Source organism: Indicator indicator, chromosome 32 (genome assembly GCF_027791375.1).
Source record: "Indicator indicator isolate 239-I01 chromosome 32, UM_Iind_1.1, whole genome shotgun sequence".
Taxonomy (NCBI): Eukaryota; Metazoa; Chordata; class Aves; order Piciformes; family Indicatoridae; genus Indicator; species Indicator indicator.
Window position 1 is genome coordinate 3,988,495 of NC_072041.1, and position 13,818 is coordinate 4,002,312.

The 13,818-nt window shown below is 45.8% G+C and overlaps 1 protein-coding gene across 1 annotated transcript in view; it reads right to left on the reverse strand.

The window, feature by feature from the left end:
- The window catches only part of RERE (arginine-glutamic acid dipeptide repeats), a 169,814-nt gene that overhangs the window by 5,709 nt on the left and 150,287 nt on the right, over positions 1–13,818 (reverse strand). Inside the window, exons 11-17 of the mRNA XM_054394838.1 lie at positions 9,787–9,949; positions 7,553–7,645; positions 6,621–6,820; positions 5,483–5,644; positions 3,893–4,006; positions 1,600–2,984; positions 1,177–1,399 (exon numbers count right to left, since the gene is read on the reverse strand). Of these exons, the coding sequence (XP_054250813.1) occupies positions 1,177–1,399; positions 1,600–2,984; positions 3,893–4,006; positions 5,483–5,644; positions 6,621–6,820; positions 7,553–7,645; positions 9,787–9,949 (2,340 nt within the window). The remainder of the gene's footprint in view (positions 1–1,176; positions 1,400–1,599; positions 2,985–3,892; positions 4,007–5,482; positions 5,645–6,620; positions 6,821–7,552; positions 7,646–9,786; positions 9,950–13,818) is intronic.

Consider the following 13,818-nt stretch of genomic DNA (forward strand, 5'->3'; position numbering starts at 1 on the left):
AAAAGACTTTAGCACCTTCTCGTTCAGCATCAATAATATGTAACCACCCTCCCAGGTCTGGAATCATTCCAGAGACATGCATCAGTTGTACTGGCTCTTGACACCAAGACTGGAGTTTGGGTCCCCTGTGATGGTTTGAAACTGTCTTTTTAATTTTTCCTTGCAAAGTTCAGAACAGAGAAAGTGAAAGAATGTAAATAAGTCACTATTGGGTGTAAGAAAGCAAAATAACGATTGTTCTAAACACTTCCATTGGATAGATAGAAATGTTTAAGAACTATTACCCAAAACAAAGTAGGCACTCTGCACATTCTGCGTTCGGCAGTGGGGGCAGTTGCTGGGCTGTCTGGCTGCTGTTTCTTCTTCTCTTCTGGCTGAAGATAACACGTACTGACCTTGGCAGCTAAGTTAACAACTTTCTGCTTAACTAACTCTGCTTCTCTGTCCAGGGCAGTCTGGGGAGAAGCTCCTGGGAGAGAGAGAGACCCCTTTGGGAGGGTCCCCTTGGGGGGAAGCAAAGGGAGATCGGTTGTGCTTTTCTGTTGATTGTATATATTTGTGAATGTTGTGTATTTTGTATATTTGTACATATTCATTGCATTTCATCGTAGATTTTAGACTCTGCTTGTAAATACAGCCTTCATTTGCTTCCAGACTGAGCTAGCCTGGTTATTGTCAGTGGGGGGGGGGGGGAATTTCAGCTCACACCGACACAGTCCCCCCATCAAAAAAAAGAGTTACATGGCTGTAATTAAATTGACTTCACATTGTAAGTCTTCAGATCCCCCGTTTGCAACAGACAGGACTCTCATGCCTGCCAGAGTCTTGCACAAGGTACACCAAGGCATTCACTGTACCTGCACACAAAGTGCTTTTCTACTGCAAATGAAAAGTAAACACTTGACCTAGCTATCCCCTGCTGCACTGGCTTCCTGCACGCAACAAAGACCAGGAGCAGAAACTCCACTGCCTTTAACGAGAGGAAAGTCACAGGCAGACCAAGAAGTGCTCATAGCTGGCTGGCTTTCACTTGACACAGAAGGCTCCCACACTCACAAATACCTGATTGCAAATCCATGAATGTGCTTCTGGGGATTTGCATTCCACAGCCATCATCCAGGTCAGATCCCACCACACCAACTCCCTTCAACAGCTCTAAGCTATCAATAAACCTACCGCAGCTCTCTCTGCTTCTCGCTCCCGCTCACGTTCCCTCTCTCGTTCCTTCTCTTTTTCTTTTTCTCTTTCCCTCTCTTCTCTGGCTTTCTGCTCTGCTTCTCTTTTGGCCTTTTCAATGGCCTCCTCTCTCTTCTTGGCCAGTTTGGATCCTGCCAGAGGCATGAAGTACAAATCTGTTCTTGAGCATGAGTTGTAGCCACGGTCCAGGTGCTTATAGAACCTGAAAGAAACAAATGAGAAAGAGTTTAGTCCCGGGAAGGATGCAAGAGTCTGGGATTTGAGAGCTGTATGCCCAAAAAGTATTACTCTGCACTTACACAATTATTACTATGAACTGCTCTCAGAGCCTTAGGAACATTAATTGTACTGCAGACAACCAGAAGATAGACATTAAAGAAGCACAGCTCACAACCTCCATACCTGGCTGACTGACTGGCATGACTTGGTGTGTCCACCACAGTTGGTTCTGGTGATGGACTTCTGGGTGGAGGGGGAGGGCTTTCTGGTTCCTCAGCTTCATCTGGGACTTCTTCTTTGATTTGAATAGGTGGTAGCGTGCAGGCTGTCACCACTGGCACGTTTCCACTAGAAGCTGCTGATGTGGAGATGGAAGTCGGAAGTGGGATGCCAGGCACGGTGGGTGGTGTGGAAGTGGAGGGGCAAGATGGAGGGGTGATGGAAGGTGGACCTCCTGGGACAAATGGATGCTGAGAAAAGGGGGGCTGGGAGGATACCGGATGGAGTCCAGATGGGGGGTGGTTAGCAGGTGGAGGAAGGCTCTGACTCTGTGTCAGTACAGGAGGCTGGGCTTGTGAAGACTGCAGTGGTTGGCTTTGAGGCATCAGCTGCAGAGGAGGAGGGTGTGCAGATGGAGGGTGGTGAGTTGAGAGGGAGCTCAGAGGTTTTAAAGCAGGTGGAGGAGGCAAGTTGGAGTTCATTGAGAATGGAGAGGGGCCCGAGAGATGAGGAGGATGCTTGTGGGATGCAGCAGTGGGTAGCTGAGGGATTGGGGTCGTGGGGGGAGGTTTGATATGAGGCATGGCCATGGGTGCAGGTGGCAAGGGCTGCTCCCGGGGAGGCTGAGCCTGCGGCAGCGAGGTTGTGGTTGGCAGGACAGGCTGCGTTACCTGAACCTGCAGAGCAGAGTGAGAATGAGATGGTGCTTGTGTCTGAAGGGGAACCTGAGACTGAGATGACTGAGTGGGGAGGGAAAATGGTTGGGAAGGTACAGGATGGGGCAGGAGGGGCTGGGTCTGAAGGCTGTGAGGGGCAGGCTGGGTTTGACTGTGGAGTGGAGGCTGTGAGTGAGGCTGTGAGGAGGCTGGGGTCGGCTGGCTCTGCGACACACTCAGTGGCTGCAGAGGAGGGTGGGGTGATGGGAGTCTCTGTGGGTGCAAAGCAGGGGCCTGCTGTATATGAGAGTGAGGAGGTGGTGGAGCAGGGGCCTGGGGCTGGCTTGGGGGCTGGGATGCTGACGGTGAGACCTGTGGTGGAGCTGAAGCAGAACTTGACACTGCTGGCAGCGATGCTGGCAACGGGGCTGACACCGGTGGTGTGGGAGCAGGAGCCTGGCCAGAAGCTCCCTGTGCCTGCAGCACTTGGGGCTGTGCCTGCAACACTTGCTGCTGAGCAGATGAATCTGAGTCGCTCTCATTGTCCTGGGGGCTGGGAATGCTGGGGGATGTGCTCCGATTGTCCTGGTCAATGTCCTTGGGGTCGCTGCTCCCTTCGTCATTGACGCTGCGGCTGTCAGAGCTCTCCCCTTCGCCCTCGCCCTCCGAGGGAGAGTTTGGCCTGCTGATCTCCTGCAGGAAGAGTGGAAGAACAACCACAGAGCATCACAACACTGCACAAAGACCACCACCAGCCAGTCACAGGATGCAACCTGCGACACGCTGTGCAAACACAAGTGCCAGAGTCACCCTGTGAGCCTCACAGGACTTGAAGCAGCACAGGTAACAAAGACCCCACAGGCAGGGTGCAAGGAGCACAGAGCTTGGCTCTTTTACAGCGTCCAGGGGCAATGGGCATCAACTGAAATGCAGCAGGTTCTGCCTGGATGTAAGGAAACACTTTACCACTGTGAGGGTGACCAAGCAGTGGATCAGGTTGCCTAGAGAAGCTGTGGGTTCTTATTTTTTGAGATATTAAAAAACGCTCTGGGCATGGTTCTCAGTAGTCTGCTCTAGACAGCCCTGCTTGAGCAGAGGAGATGGATCAGATGACATCCAGGTCCCTTTGTACCTCCAACCACTCTGTGATTCTGTAATATGGAAAGCTCAGTGTCAAAATTCCCTATGCACAGAGTGAACCTGATTAGGTGCACCAAGTGAACCTGATCAGGTACAGAGAGCTACAAAGACATCCTGAAAGTATTTCAGTTGTGTTTTGATACCATTAAAGAGAACTCCAGTGGTGATCTTCCAAATAACCACAGAAGAGGAAAAAAAATCAAATTTCAATTAAAAAAAAGTCAGAGGGAATTTGAAAATAATCCAATCAATATTGCTACTAAAATTACCAACCAGACTTCTGGACTTCCCCTCTATCATTCCAGTGGTTCAGCAGAAGGACCACATTGTAATACTGTTTGCTTCCCAACCACAGATTAAGTTACAGTTTGCTGTGGCTCAAAATAGATTTCATGTTTTCCCTTTGTCACCAGGTCTGCACCCCCTCTCCCTCTCTAACTATTGTCCTCTGTCAGACTCACTTGAGTTTTGGATTTTTTGGCATTGGATCGGTCAGGCTCCTCTGTGTCAGAAGCTGCCTTTTCCCGTTGCCTCTTGGAGTTCTTGAGAGGAGAGGACACCTCTTCTTTTATCTTCTGCCATAAATGAAGAACACAACAGTTATCAGTGCTGTCAATGCAAAAGTAAACTGAACACATTCCAGTGCTACCATATTTAACTCAAGTAAGAAGGGTTCCTATGGAGCAGAACTGAAGCAGGAGTCAACAAAGTCACTATTTAACAAACACCCACTAAACATCTGTCCCTCTGTCCAGTTATAGCCTGCAGGGAATCTGTTCTGGAGATGCTGCTGCTGTCTTCTGCCAGCCTCAGGAGCAGCTCCCAGAAGACCTGCACCTACTTAATGCTCCAGCCATTCCCTCTGGAGGTCAAATTCAAGGCAGAATCCAAACCAGGCTGCAGTTTTCCTTCTGCAAACAGCAACCCAAGGGGCAGTTTGCTCACAACCCCAACATGCTTTTTTGACACAAGCTAGTAGGAAAAAGGATCACTGAGTGAAAGCATTCCTCAACATGCAGAGGTGGTCTGCAGCTATGAAAGGGAAGGATTATTTGGAACCAAGTAGTTGTCTTCAGCTGTGCAGAACCAAGTCTATCAGGAACTCACACTGGATCTATCAGCTCAGTAAACTCTTCTAACAGAGACCAACACCAATTAACAGAGGATGGAGGAAGAATTTCTGCAGGAGACAGGCACAGGACAAGCCTCCTTCTACCACATAAAAGTTTTGCTTTACTCCTGGTATTTTGAGAGGGGTATTTTTGTACCTCCTCAAACACAGGGCTGGCAGTGAGTAGCTATTACATGCTTATTACCTCCTTTCATGGCCCACAACAGCTTTATACATCACATAATTACCTAACCTAACTTCAAATTTTGCTAGCTTCTCAGTTTTATCATGTGAAAACTTGCTCCATAATCCAGTTTTTGACTTGGTTGTTTTTTTTTTTTAATTTATTTTTAACTTGCTACTTTTCAATTTACACTGCTCAATAGCAAGCCTGCCTGCTTCAGCTGGCTTTGTTTCTCCAGTGCTCTTGGAAAGGCACTTACTCATTTAAACAGGCTAAACTATCAGCTTGCTCTGAAAAATCAAGCAAATACACTCCCAGAAAACCAGTACCAGAAGTAGTCTCAATTACTCCATATTCATATTCCTTTGTAAACAAAGATTAAGCACTGCTTAAAAAATATAAAATTCTCAGAACTGTCAACTTGTGTCAAATACAGCATTGCTGATCTGTATTACTTCCATGAGCCTAATGCTTGCATCTGCATCTGAAATGGAAGGATTAATTTATCATGAGAGCACTAAGGTTACGTGGGGATACTTGGATGGTTTTTATCACTACACATCCTCATGTACAGGAACAAAGCATCACTCAGATGTACTATGAAATTTTTTTTTTTTTTTTGCTTATGTAGGCAAGTAGGAATTTCTAGGTCACTGAGAGATTCCCTGGTCTCCTCGAATCTGCATCTCATCGAACTGACTGAGGAGGCTTCAGGTGTCCAAGTCCTAACACAGAAGTAGAATGGGAATGTTTTACCTTGGTAGACTTCTTCACGGAATCTGCTTTGCTGTCATTACTGGAGGTGCTGGCGGCACTGGGGGAGTTGCGGCCGCTGGACCGGATGTCTTCGTTAATAGGGGAGGCTCTACCATCGGGGCTGGCTGGCTGCTTTTTACGACCACTGCGTAGTGTAGACATCTATTTGTTTGACAGAAATAAAAGCTTACTCAAGTCAGCATTTGGCCAACCTCTTCACTTTTTTTCCCCCCCCTCTGTCTTATGCATGGACGGATCACTCTGGCTAAGAGCTTGCAAAATGAAAAACCAAAAGCATTTAACGCTGTTACAGTTCTCTCTTGAAAGCTCACCTGGGCTTAAAAGGAGGCAAATTCTTAACTGGTCTGCTTAAAAACATTAAGTGCTGATGATTTGATTTAGCAGTGTCTGCTAGAAACGACAACATCATAAAGATAAGCCTCATCTGGAGTATTGTGTCCAGTTCTGGGCTCCCCAGTTCAAGGGGACTACTGTAGAGTCCAGTGGAGGCTATGAGGGTGATTAAGGGAATAGAACATCTTTGTGAGGAGGAAAGACTGAGAGACCTGGGTGGGTTTAGCTTGGAGAGGAGAAGGCTGATCAATGTTTACAAATACCTTAAGGGTGGCTGTCAAGAAGAAGGGGCCAGGCTCTTCGCACTGGTGCCCAGTGGCAGCACAAGAGGCAGTGCACAGAAACTAGAACACAGGAAGTTCTGCCTCAATGTGAGGAAAAACTTCTTTGTTGTGAGGGTGGCCAAACCCTGAAGCAGGCTTCCCAGAGAGGTTGTGGAGTCTCCTTCTCTGGAGACTTTCCAAACCCACCTGGATGCTGTCCAGTGCACCCTGCCCTAGATGACCCTCCTTTAACAGGGGTTTGGACTAGAGGACCTCCAGAGGTCCCTTGCAACCCCTAACATTCTGTGAATCTGTGAAAGATGTTCCCAAGCTGCTGCTGTTAAATACTGAATTGCCTTCATAAAACACATGCACATACATTTGTAAGCACACATCCCCACAGAGCAAGGTAGGAGGAGAGCCTCATGTTCCATTAAAAAGCCTTCCTGTTAGCGTTCCATCAATCAAGATCAGTTTCTATAATCACAGATGCAGCTGCAAAGCAGAAATGTTCATCCTACCGAGCCTCGACTCCTCCTTGTCCTCATGCTATGCTTTCCACTGAGTCCATCATCTTCCTCTTTGACAGGCTTGAACATAAAGGGGGGAGGGTCTACAGGCTTCTCGATGGGGGGCAGCTCGCCGTACTTTTTGAAGTGAATGCGGCAGTCAGTGCACAACAAGATGTTCTCTCTCCCACCGTGGTGCCAGTCCTTGGAGGCTTGGGGTAGGAAAAGCAACAGCTTAGAAACACACCATGGAGCACAAACACACCTCATTATATGTTACTTTATTATAATGTGTATCTTATAATGTAGATGAAATTGCTTATTTGTTGTGGTTTAATGAATGGACAGATTGTTGCCACATTATTGTACTTTAAAGAATCTATTGGTTTATAGAATTTATTATGTTATTATTTATATGTGTGTGTATACACACACACACACATACGGATGAGGGTGGGGGAGCACTGCAACAGGGAGGTTGTGGATGTCCCCTCCCTGGAGGTGTTCAAGGCCAGGTTGGATGAGGCTTTGAGCAACCTGGTGGAAGATGTCCCTGCCCATGGCAGGGGGTTGGAACTGGGTGAGCTCTGAGGTCTCTTCCAACCCAAACCATTTTATGAATCTATGAATGGGGCTGCTGTAGAAGAGATTTGGTGCAGAGGAAAGAAGTTTTGTGTGAGTCATAGTCCTGCATTGATTTGCTGTATCACAAATTGATTAGATACACTACAGATCATGCAGATTTCTTCCTGTAGACACTTCTCACTGCAAGATTAATTTGCAATGGCAAAGCATGATTAACTCTGGCAGGACTGCTGCACAGTTCAGCTGATCCTAACCCACATGTTTTGAACAGCTGAGCATGCACATGAACTGCTCTGGCTTGAATGAAACTGCATGAAACAGCATCAGAAAGTAGAGAAACAAATCAACTGGGAGCATACTGGTTGTGAAGCAGTGACGACAGGCGTAGCCCTTCAGTTCCTGTTCGCTGTCCTCACTGTCAAAGTCATCTTCACTGGCAGAGCTCAAGTCCACTGAATAAATAAAGACCAAGGGAAAAAGAGAAAAAATAAAAGGCAAACTCAGCAGGATTCTCTATTCTTCCTATTTGTTAAAATAATCACTAATAATAATGGTTTCTGATAAATTTTGTGACTTTCTGCAATCCCCTTGCCTTGAATTGAAATTATTTTGGGATTTTTTTGTTCCAGTCTGCAGATAAAGAAGGGTTCCAGGAATGACACAATTCATAGAACTTTTGCTTCAGCACATGGTACTTTTCAAATTAAGCTGTCATTCCAATACTGTTCATGCTCATGCAGGCTGTGCTCCCAAAGCACAATTCTCAAGCAAAAGCAGATTTATCTCTAGAACCTGGTCAAATTTTAAATCAAATATTCTCTAAATCCTGTTTTACTGAAGTCCATGCACAGATTCTGTGGTGACTCTTCTGGTTTTTGTTTTGTTTCTAGACTTCATATTCTAAACCAGATGGGGAGAGCTGCTATGCTCTGTTAGTGGCCATATTCAACCCAGGAACTAGATGTTCTTTTGTGTGGGAGAAACAATGCTCACACATAATGTACCTGTGTGAAAAACAGTGAATCTTTTGGATGGGAGGTACTACATGGATCCTAGAAGTTTTCCAATCCTTACTGCAAGCCTCCTTAGGAGTTTTGCCACATGGCAAACTTACATATCAAGAGTGTCGTATCTTGAGGACGTGGAGACTCAGGAAGGGGTCCCTTTCCTTTAGCTGATTACAAGTCTGCCAGCTAAAAAGCACTACCCCAACCCACTGAAAATCTGTAGGTATCTCAAAACTAGTCTCTTACCCTCATCTTCTAAAACAAGCCAAGAGTAAATCCTTTTATTGAGCACACTGCATTTTTCTAGCATTGCCCCAATAAATCCACAACATAAGAGATCTGTAATTTGTCACAAGCAGAGAGCCCTGTGGCTTCCTTTGTTCTCATCTTTAACTAGGAAGAGAAGTCCTTGATGCAAGAATACTGTTTTTCTAAAGGTTCCAAGAGGATATGCAGGTTATAGAGAGGGAGGGTTCCTACAGCACTTGCCATTAGTGTTTGTCATCAACTCATTAACCTTCACATTAACACAGGGTCCCATCTAATAACAACAGCTGCTAACACTGCCATCCTTTCTGCATTAATCCTTTCAGGTATTTAAACCCTGGCTACAAAATTGACATCAGGCTAGACCTTGCTTTATTTAACTAGACTGATTTTCATTCCCATCCTGCAGTTGGATCCATATGGATGGGTCCTTCCAGCCACATGTGCACTGAAGCATCGAGTATCTCAGATTGAGCTGCAGAGTCCAAGTCCTCATTTCTTGTGCAGACAGAAATCAGCAATAAATCCTCTCCATTTCACAAGGAGAAGCTAAGAGCTTCTTCTCACTACCTCACTAATACGCTCACCAGAATTCTCTGCCCTGCCCTCTTCACCACATTCTCTATCTCACCAATATGAGCCTGCCAATTTCTGCCTTCCATAGTCCCTTTTCCTTTAGAAGGCAAGTGAGATGTGCTGGCTTTAGCCTATAGAAGACTTACAATTCCCAGGGTAACAGAAGCCTTTCCCATCAGGATTAAAATGCATACATCCACATGGACTTCAACTACTCATAACTCTTTGCAGTGTAGCACATTCCACTGGTTTGGGTAATCATTTTTTGTTTAGGTATTTCTGCTTCAGTCAAGGCCAAAGTTCTTCCCTGATGCATCAAGATACAACAGTGCTGGCTGCAGCACAGGCTTTGAGATCAAGCAGGAGGTATGGGTCACCAAGCAAGGATGAAAAGGGCTTCCTTCCAAAGGGATGAAGGACTTCCTTCGCCTGCATTGTCTAATTCCCATTACTGTAACAAGCATGGAGAAAATAAAACACAGACCCAAAACAAGAGTAGGGAAATTCAGTAGCAGGGCAATGTTTCCATCCTTCCAGGATGCTTTTATGTTTAAGAACTGCACAAAGCACTCAGTGATCAAAGCCGCCTACCGCATTCCAGCATAATGGTATAGGAACAGGAGAGGGCAACTGCCTGAACTCCATTTCCTTGCTTCATTCCCTTGAAGGTGCAGCACCATTACATTACTGTTGCTCCCTGCATCTAAACAAAGATAAATGCATTGCTTTCAGCTTCCACTTACAGAATTCACTGGAGGGGGGCCTGGAGGGAGTGTTGACTGGAGTGGAAGCAGTTCGAGTTTTAATTCTCCGAAACACAGCCTGCCTTCGATGCCTACGGTGGGCTCGAGAACTTGCTGCTTCAGGGGTTTTCTTCCAATAGTAATAGAAGGTGATTAGTTCTCCCTGCAAACACAGAAGGAGTATGTTAGAGGGGCATGCAAACCTGACTTGTCAGCTTTTTCCCTCTCCCTTTTTGCTCTCCGGATGCGTGCACATGTAGTTTTTGTAGGAAGCTTCATGATGTGTTTCAGCCAGACAAAAGAATCCTTTAGATTAGACAGGGAAAAAAAAAGATCCTTATTATTTTTTGCTTGCTCTTGTAGGAGAGAAGTAAATAAATTCCTTCTCACTCATCTCTACCAGAAAAGAGAATGGGGCAGTGTGTACCCAGCACCTCTGGGCACAGCAGTTTGGAGGAGGATGCCCTTGCCCTGCTGGCAACATCCTGCTGACACCCCTGCCCAGCTCCACAGCACCCCAGCCAGAGAGGGACCACATCCAGTGAGCTGTCAGCACAAATAATTCATCACTGCTACGGATTCTCTGCTGCTTACAGAAAGAGGAAGGATCAATACAAACAGACCCTGCCATTTTGTCAACCTCCATTCCACACAGAGGTTTATTTTCAAATCTTCCTGTTTCAGAAGCTGAAAGTTAGACTGAAACCCTGCTCTCCACGCAGTCTATAACCATAACTCAACCCTACCACTGTAAATGGTGTTTTAATTTGAATGTGTATGCCCACATCTAAATTAATTAAGCAGTTAAAAAGAGCACACCTAGAGAAAGGAGTGATAATTTCACAGCATAATGAATCTGGCTTGCATTCAAAAACCAGAGCAGATGCCAGTCAAACCAGTGGATGCAATGCCCAACTGGAGAACAGAATGTGGGTTTAATCGCTTTTCTTTTACTTTGAAACCTCCTCATTTCCTGCCCACTTGTCTGCCTCGAAGGTAAAAGGTGTTGTTTCTTTTAAATTACAAGATGGGGAGAGGAGCGGGGAAGTTCTAACCAGTCCCTTGAAAAAATAAAAACCCCAACATCAGAACAAACATACCTGAATTGCCCACAAAAAGGGTTTCTTTGAACTGTGTTTTGTGTGATCAAATGAAATAACCTCAGCCTGCTGCCTCTGTGGGGAAATCCTGCAGCTTATACTGAGGGCAGATCACTCACCTTAACTCTAAGACAGACACACCCTTAATCCAAACTCTCCCAAGGGCCTCAACCAACCAATTACTGCCAAAACCAGCAGCTGTACCACTGAAACACTTGGAAGACAGGAGGAGGATATAAGACACTTAAGTACTTTACCAAAGTCTAACTTAAAAACAGAAACACCAGAAAAAGCAACTAGCCACAACTGTGAGTGCTGACAAGTGACAGAATGGATGCATTTTTCATTCTGTGCTGGGATTGATGTTACTGATCCCCCACCACAAGCCTGATCAATCTCCACACCAAACTGTACTCACAGTGATGCTGGGTGGGGAGGAAGGAGGAGTATATGTCAGCAAAATGAGTTGTTACCTACAAGTCCTGATTCTGAAGGACAAAAGCCCAACTCAAAAATAAATAAATACCTCTGCCCAAAAAAAACCCCAAAAAAACCCCACAAAACAACTTTCTTGAAGAGAAGCTGAAACCCAGCTGGGTGCAGGCTGGTGCTGAGCATTCAAGCACTGTCAGAGGAGATGTACACAGAGCTCTGACACCCAGCAAACCCCTGCTGCCTGTCCAATCCTACTTGTGTGCTTTAGCAATACCATTTTACTCCAAGTCCATTAAGCAGGCTCAAAGTCCATCCAGCACCACTGTTTGACAAACTGAGAGTATGCCCTGTGCCAGGAGGCACACAGAGCTCTGCAGAAAAGCTTATGCAATGCTTTTCAGAGGTAGAAAGTCTCTGGCAAATGGAACCAGCCATATTCTACCGAGAAATTCATTTATATCAAATCTGAGGTGCCAGCACCAAGGAGCAAGCCAGTAAATCCCACATCTTTATGTCAGTGGATTAATGTGTCCTCTTGACATATGGCCACAGCAGACTGCAAACCAATCTGTTTTCCTCTCATCACAAAACAGGAAAGAAGAACCTATTTGAGCTCTGCTTACACATCACAAACCCATCAGGTCCAAGGGATGTTTAACAGCTTATACAGGCACTACATCATAAACCAAACTTGAAAGAGAAATGGTGGATAGTTATAAAAACCACTAACTTCATGACCAGAAAGCTTTTTTCTTCTTAGTCTTTGAGACCCTCCCAAAACTGCAGTTGAAGATAAAGTAGAAATTTATTCATCAGCTAGTTTCATCCCAATGACAACATCTGGATATATTTAAGGATACAGTCCCACGTATGCTGCATTAAAAAAAAAAAAAAAAAAAAAAAAAAAGAGGTTTCACAGATTGCCTTGGGTTGGAAGGGAACCTGAAAGGTCATCTTGTCCAACTCCCCTGCACTCAGCAGGGACACCTCCAACTAGATCAGGCTGCCCAAGGCCACATCAAGTCTGATCTTGAATGTCTCCAGGAATGCGGCCCCAATCCCATCCCTGAGCAACCTGTTCCAGTATTTCACCACCCTCGTTGTGAAGAGCTCACTCCTTATGCCCTCAACAGGCACTCATCTGAACCTCACTGACATTCTGGAGCAGGCTACCCAGAGATGTTGTGCAACCTCCTCCCTCTGGAGACTTTCAAACCCCCCCTAGATATGTTCCTGTGTGACCTGCTCTAGGTGACCCTGCTCTGGCAAAGGGGTTGGACTCAATGTCTCCTGAGGTCTCTTTCAACCCCTACCATTCTATGGCTCTGTAATTATTAGAGAATATTCTGTACTTCAAATTCATCATCAGGCTGCACAGCTACATGACTCAGTGAATGACTCAACTGTCTGACAAAAACAGAGCAGTAAAAAGCTCAGAGCAGCAGCACAAGCAGAGGTGGTGAACATTGTGCGCATCCACACGGTTAAACATGTATTACACGGAAAAAAATTCCATGCCAGATCTTACTGCCTGCCTGGCTATCTAATATTATATTGTCTACCTAAGGGATTAAATGCTGGAGAGAAGTGAGTCTGGAAGGATTAGAAACAGCATCCTGGTGACTGCACGGGTGGCAGAAGCTTCAGCACAAAGAAATAAGTCAGAACAGCTTTGGTTCTGCAAACAAGAGAGTAAAGGGAAAAAAAAGCAGCTTCCAGCTTCACTGCCAGTGAAGTCAAATGAACTTTAATCAAACATGCATAGTGTGTGCTGCTGAAACCCAGGGTACATAAATTCAGGCAACAAAAGCTGCTGCAGAAATCAATAGCCTGCTGAAACATTAACACAGGCAGGCATTGATCAAAAGGCCCTTTTACAAAAGGCAGCCTTGCAAATTAGCTGCTGTTTTTGCTTGCAAGCAAACAGAAAAGCATAAACGCTGCTGACATGAATGGCCTGTAATGATCATTTTGTTCCCGAGGAGCTCACCTCACCTCACCACAAGGTCTCGCAGTCAACACATCCCACAGCTCTGTGCTGTAATTGCCAGCAGCAGGATGAGCAGAGCCAGGCTGCTGCTGCTGCACTGGGGGAGGGCTGAGAGCAGCTGCTCTCAATCCGATTTTCTGAGTAGCAGGTCTAGACCCAGGGAAATAGTCCTCACCTAACAACCTGCAAATATACTGTCTCCTTTGAAGGTCTTTGTGCCAGGCACTGGTACTGCTAGCAACACACATACACTAAAAATCATACAAGATAAAGCAGACTGAACCATCCTTCACTGCATCATTATACATCCCCCTCACTTCCAAACTCCAGAGAGAAATCAAGGAAGGGGGGAGACCATGGAGACAGCTACTGATGGTGGGAGAGAAGCTCAAGGCTTGCAAGCTGAGTTCAGGAAGGGCAGAATCTGCTGCTTGAAACACAGACCTTGTTCATCCCTAATCCAGTGTAATGGCCTGAAGCACACAGACCATCTGAAGAGGGGACTGG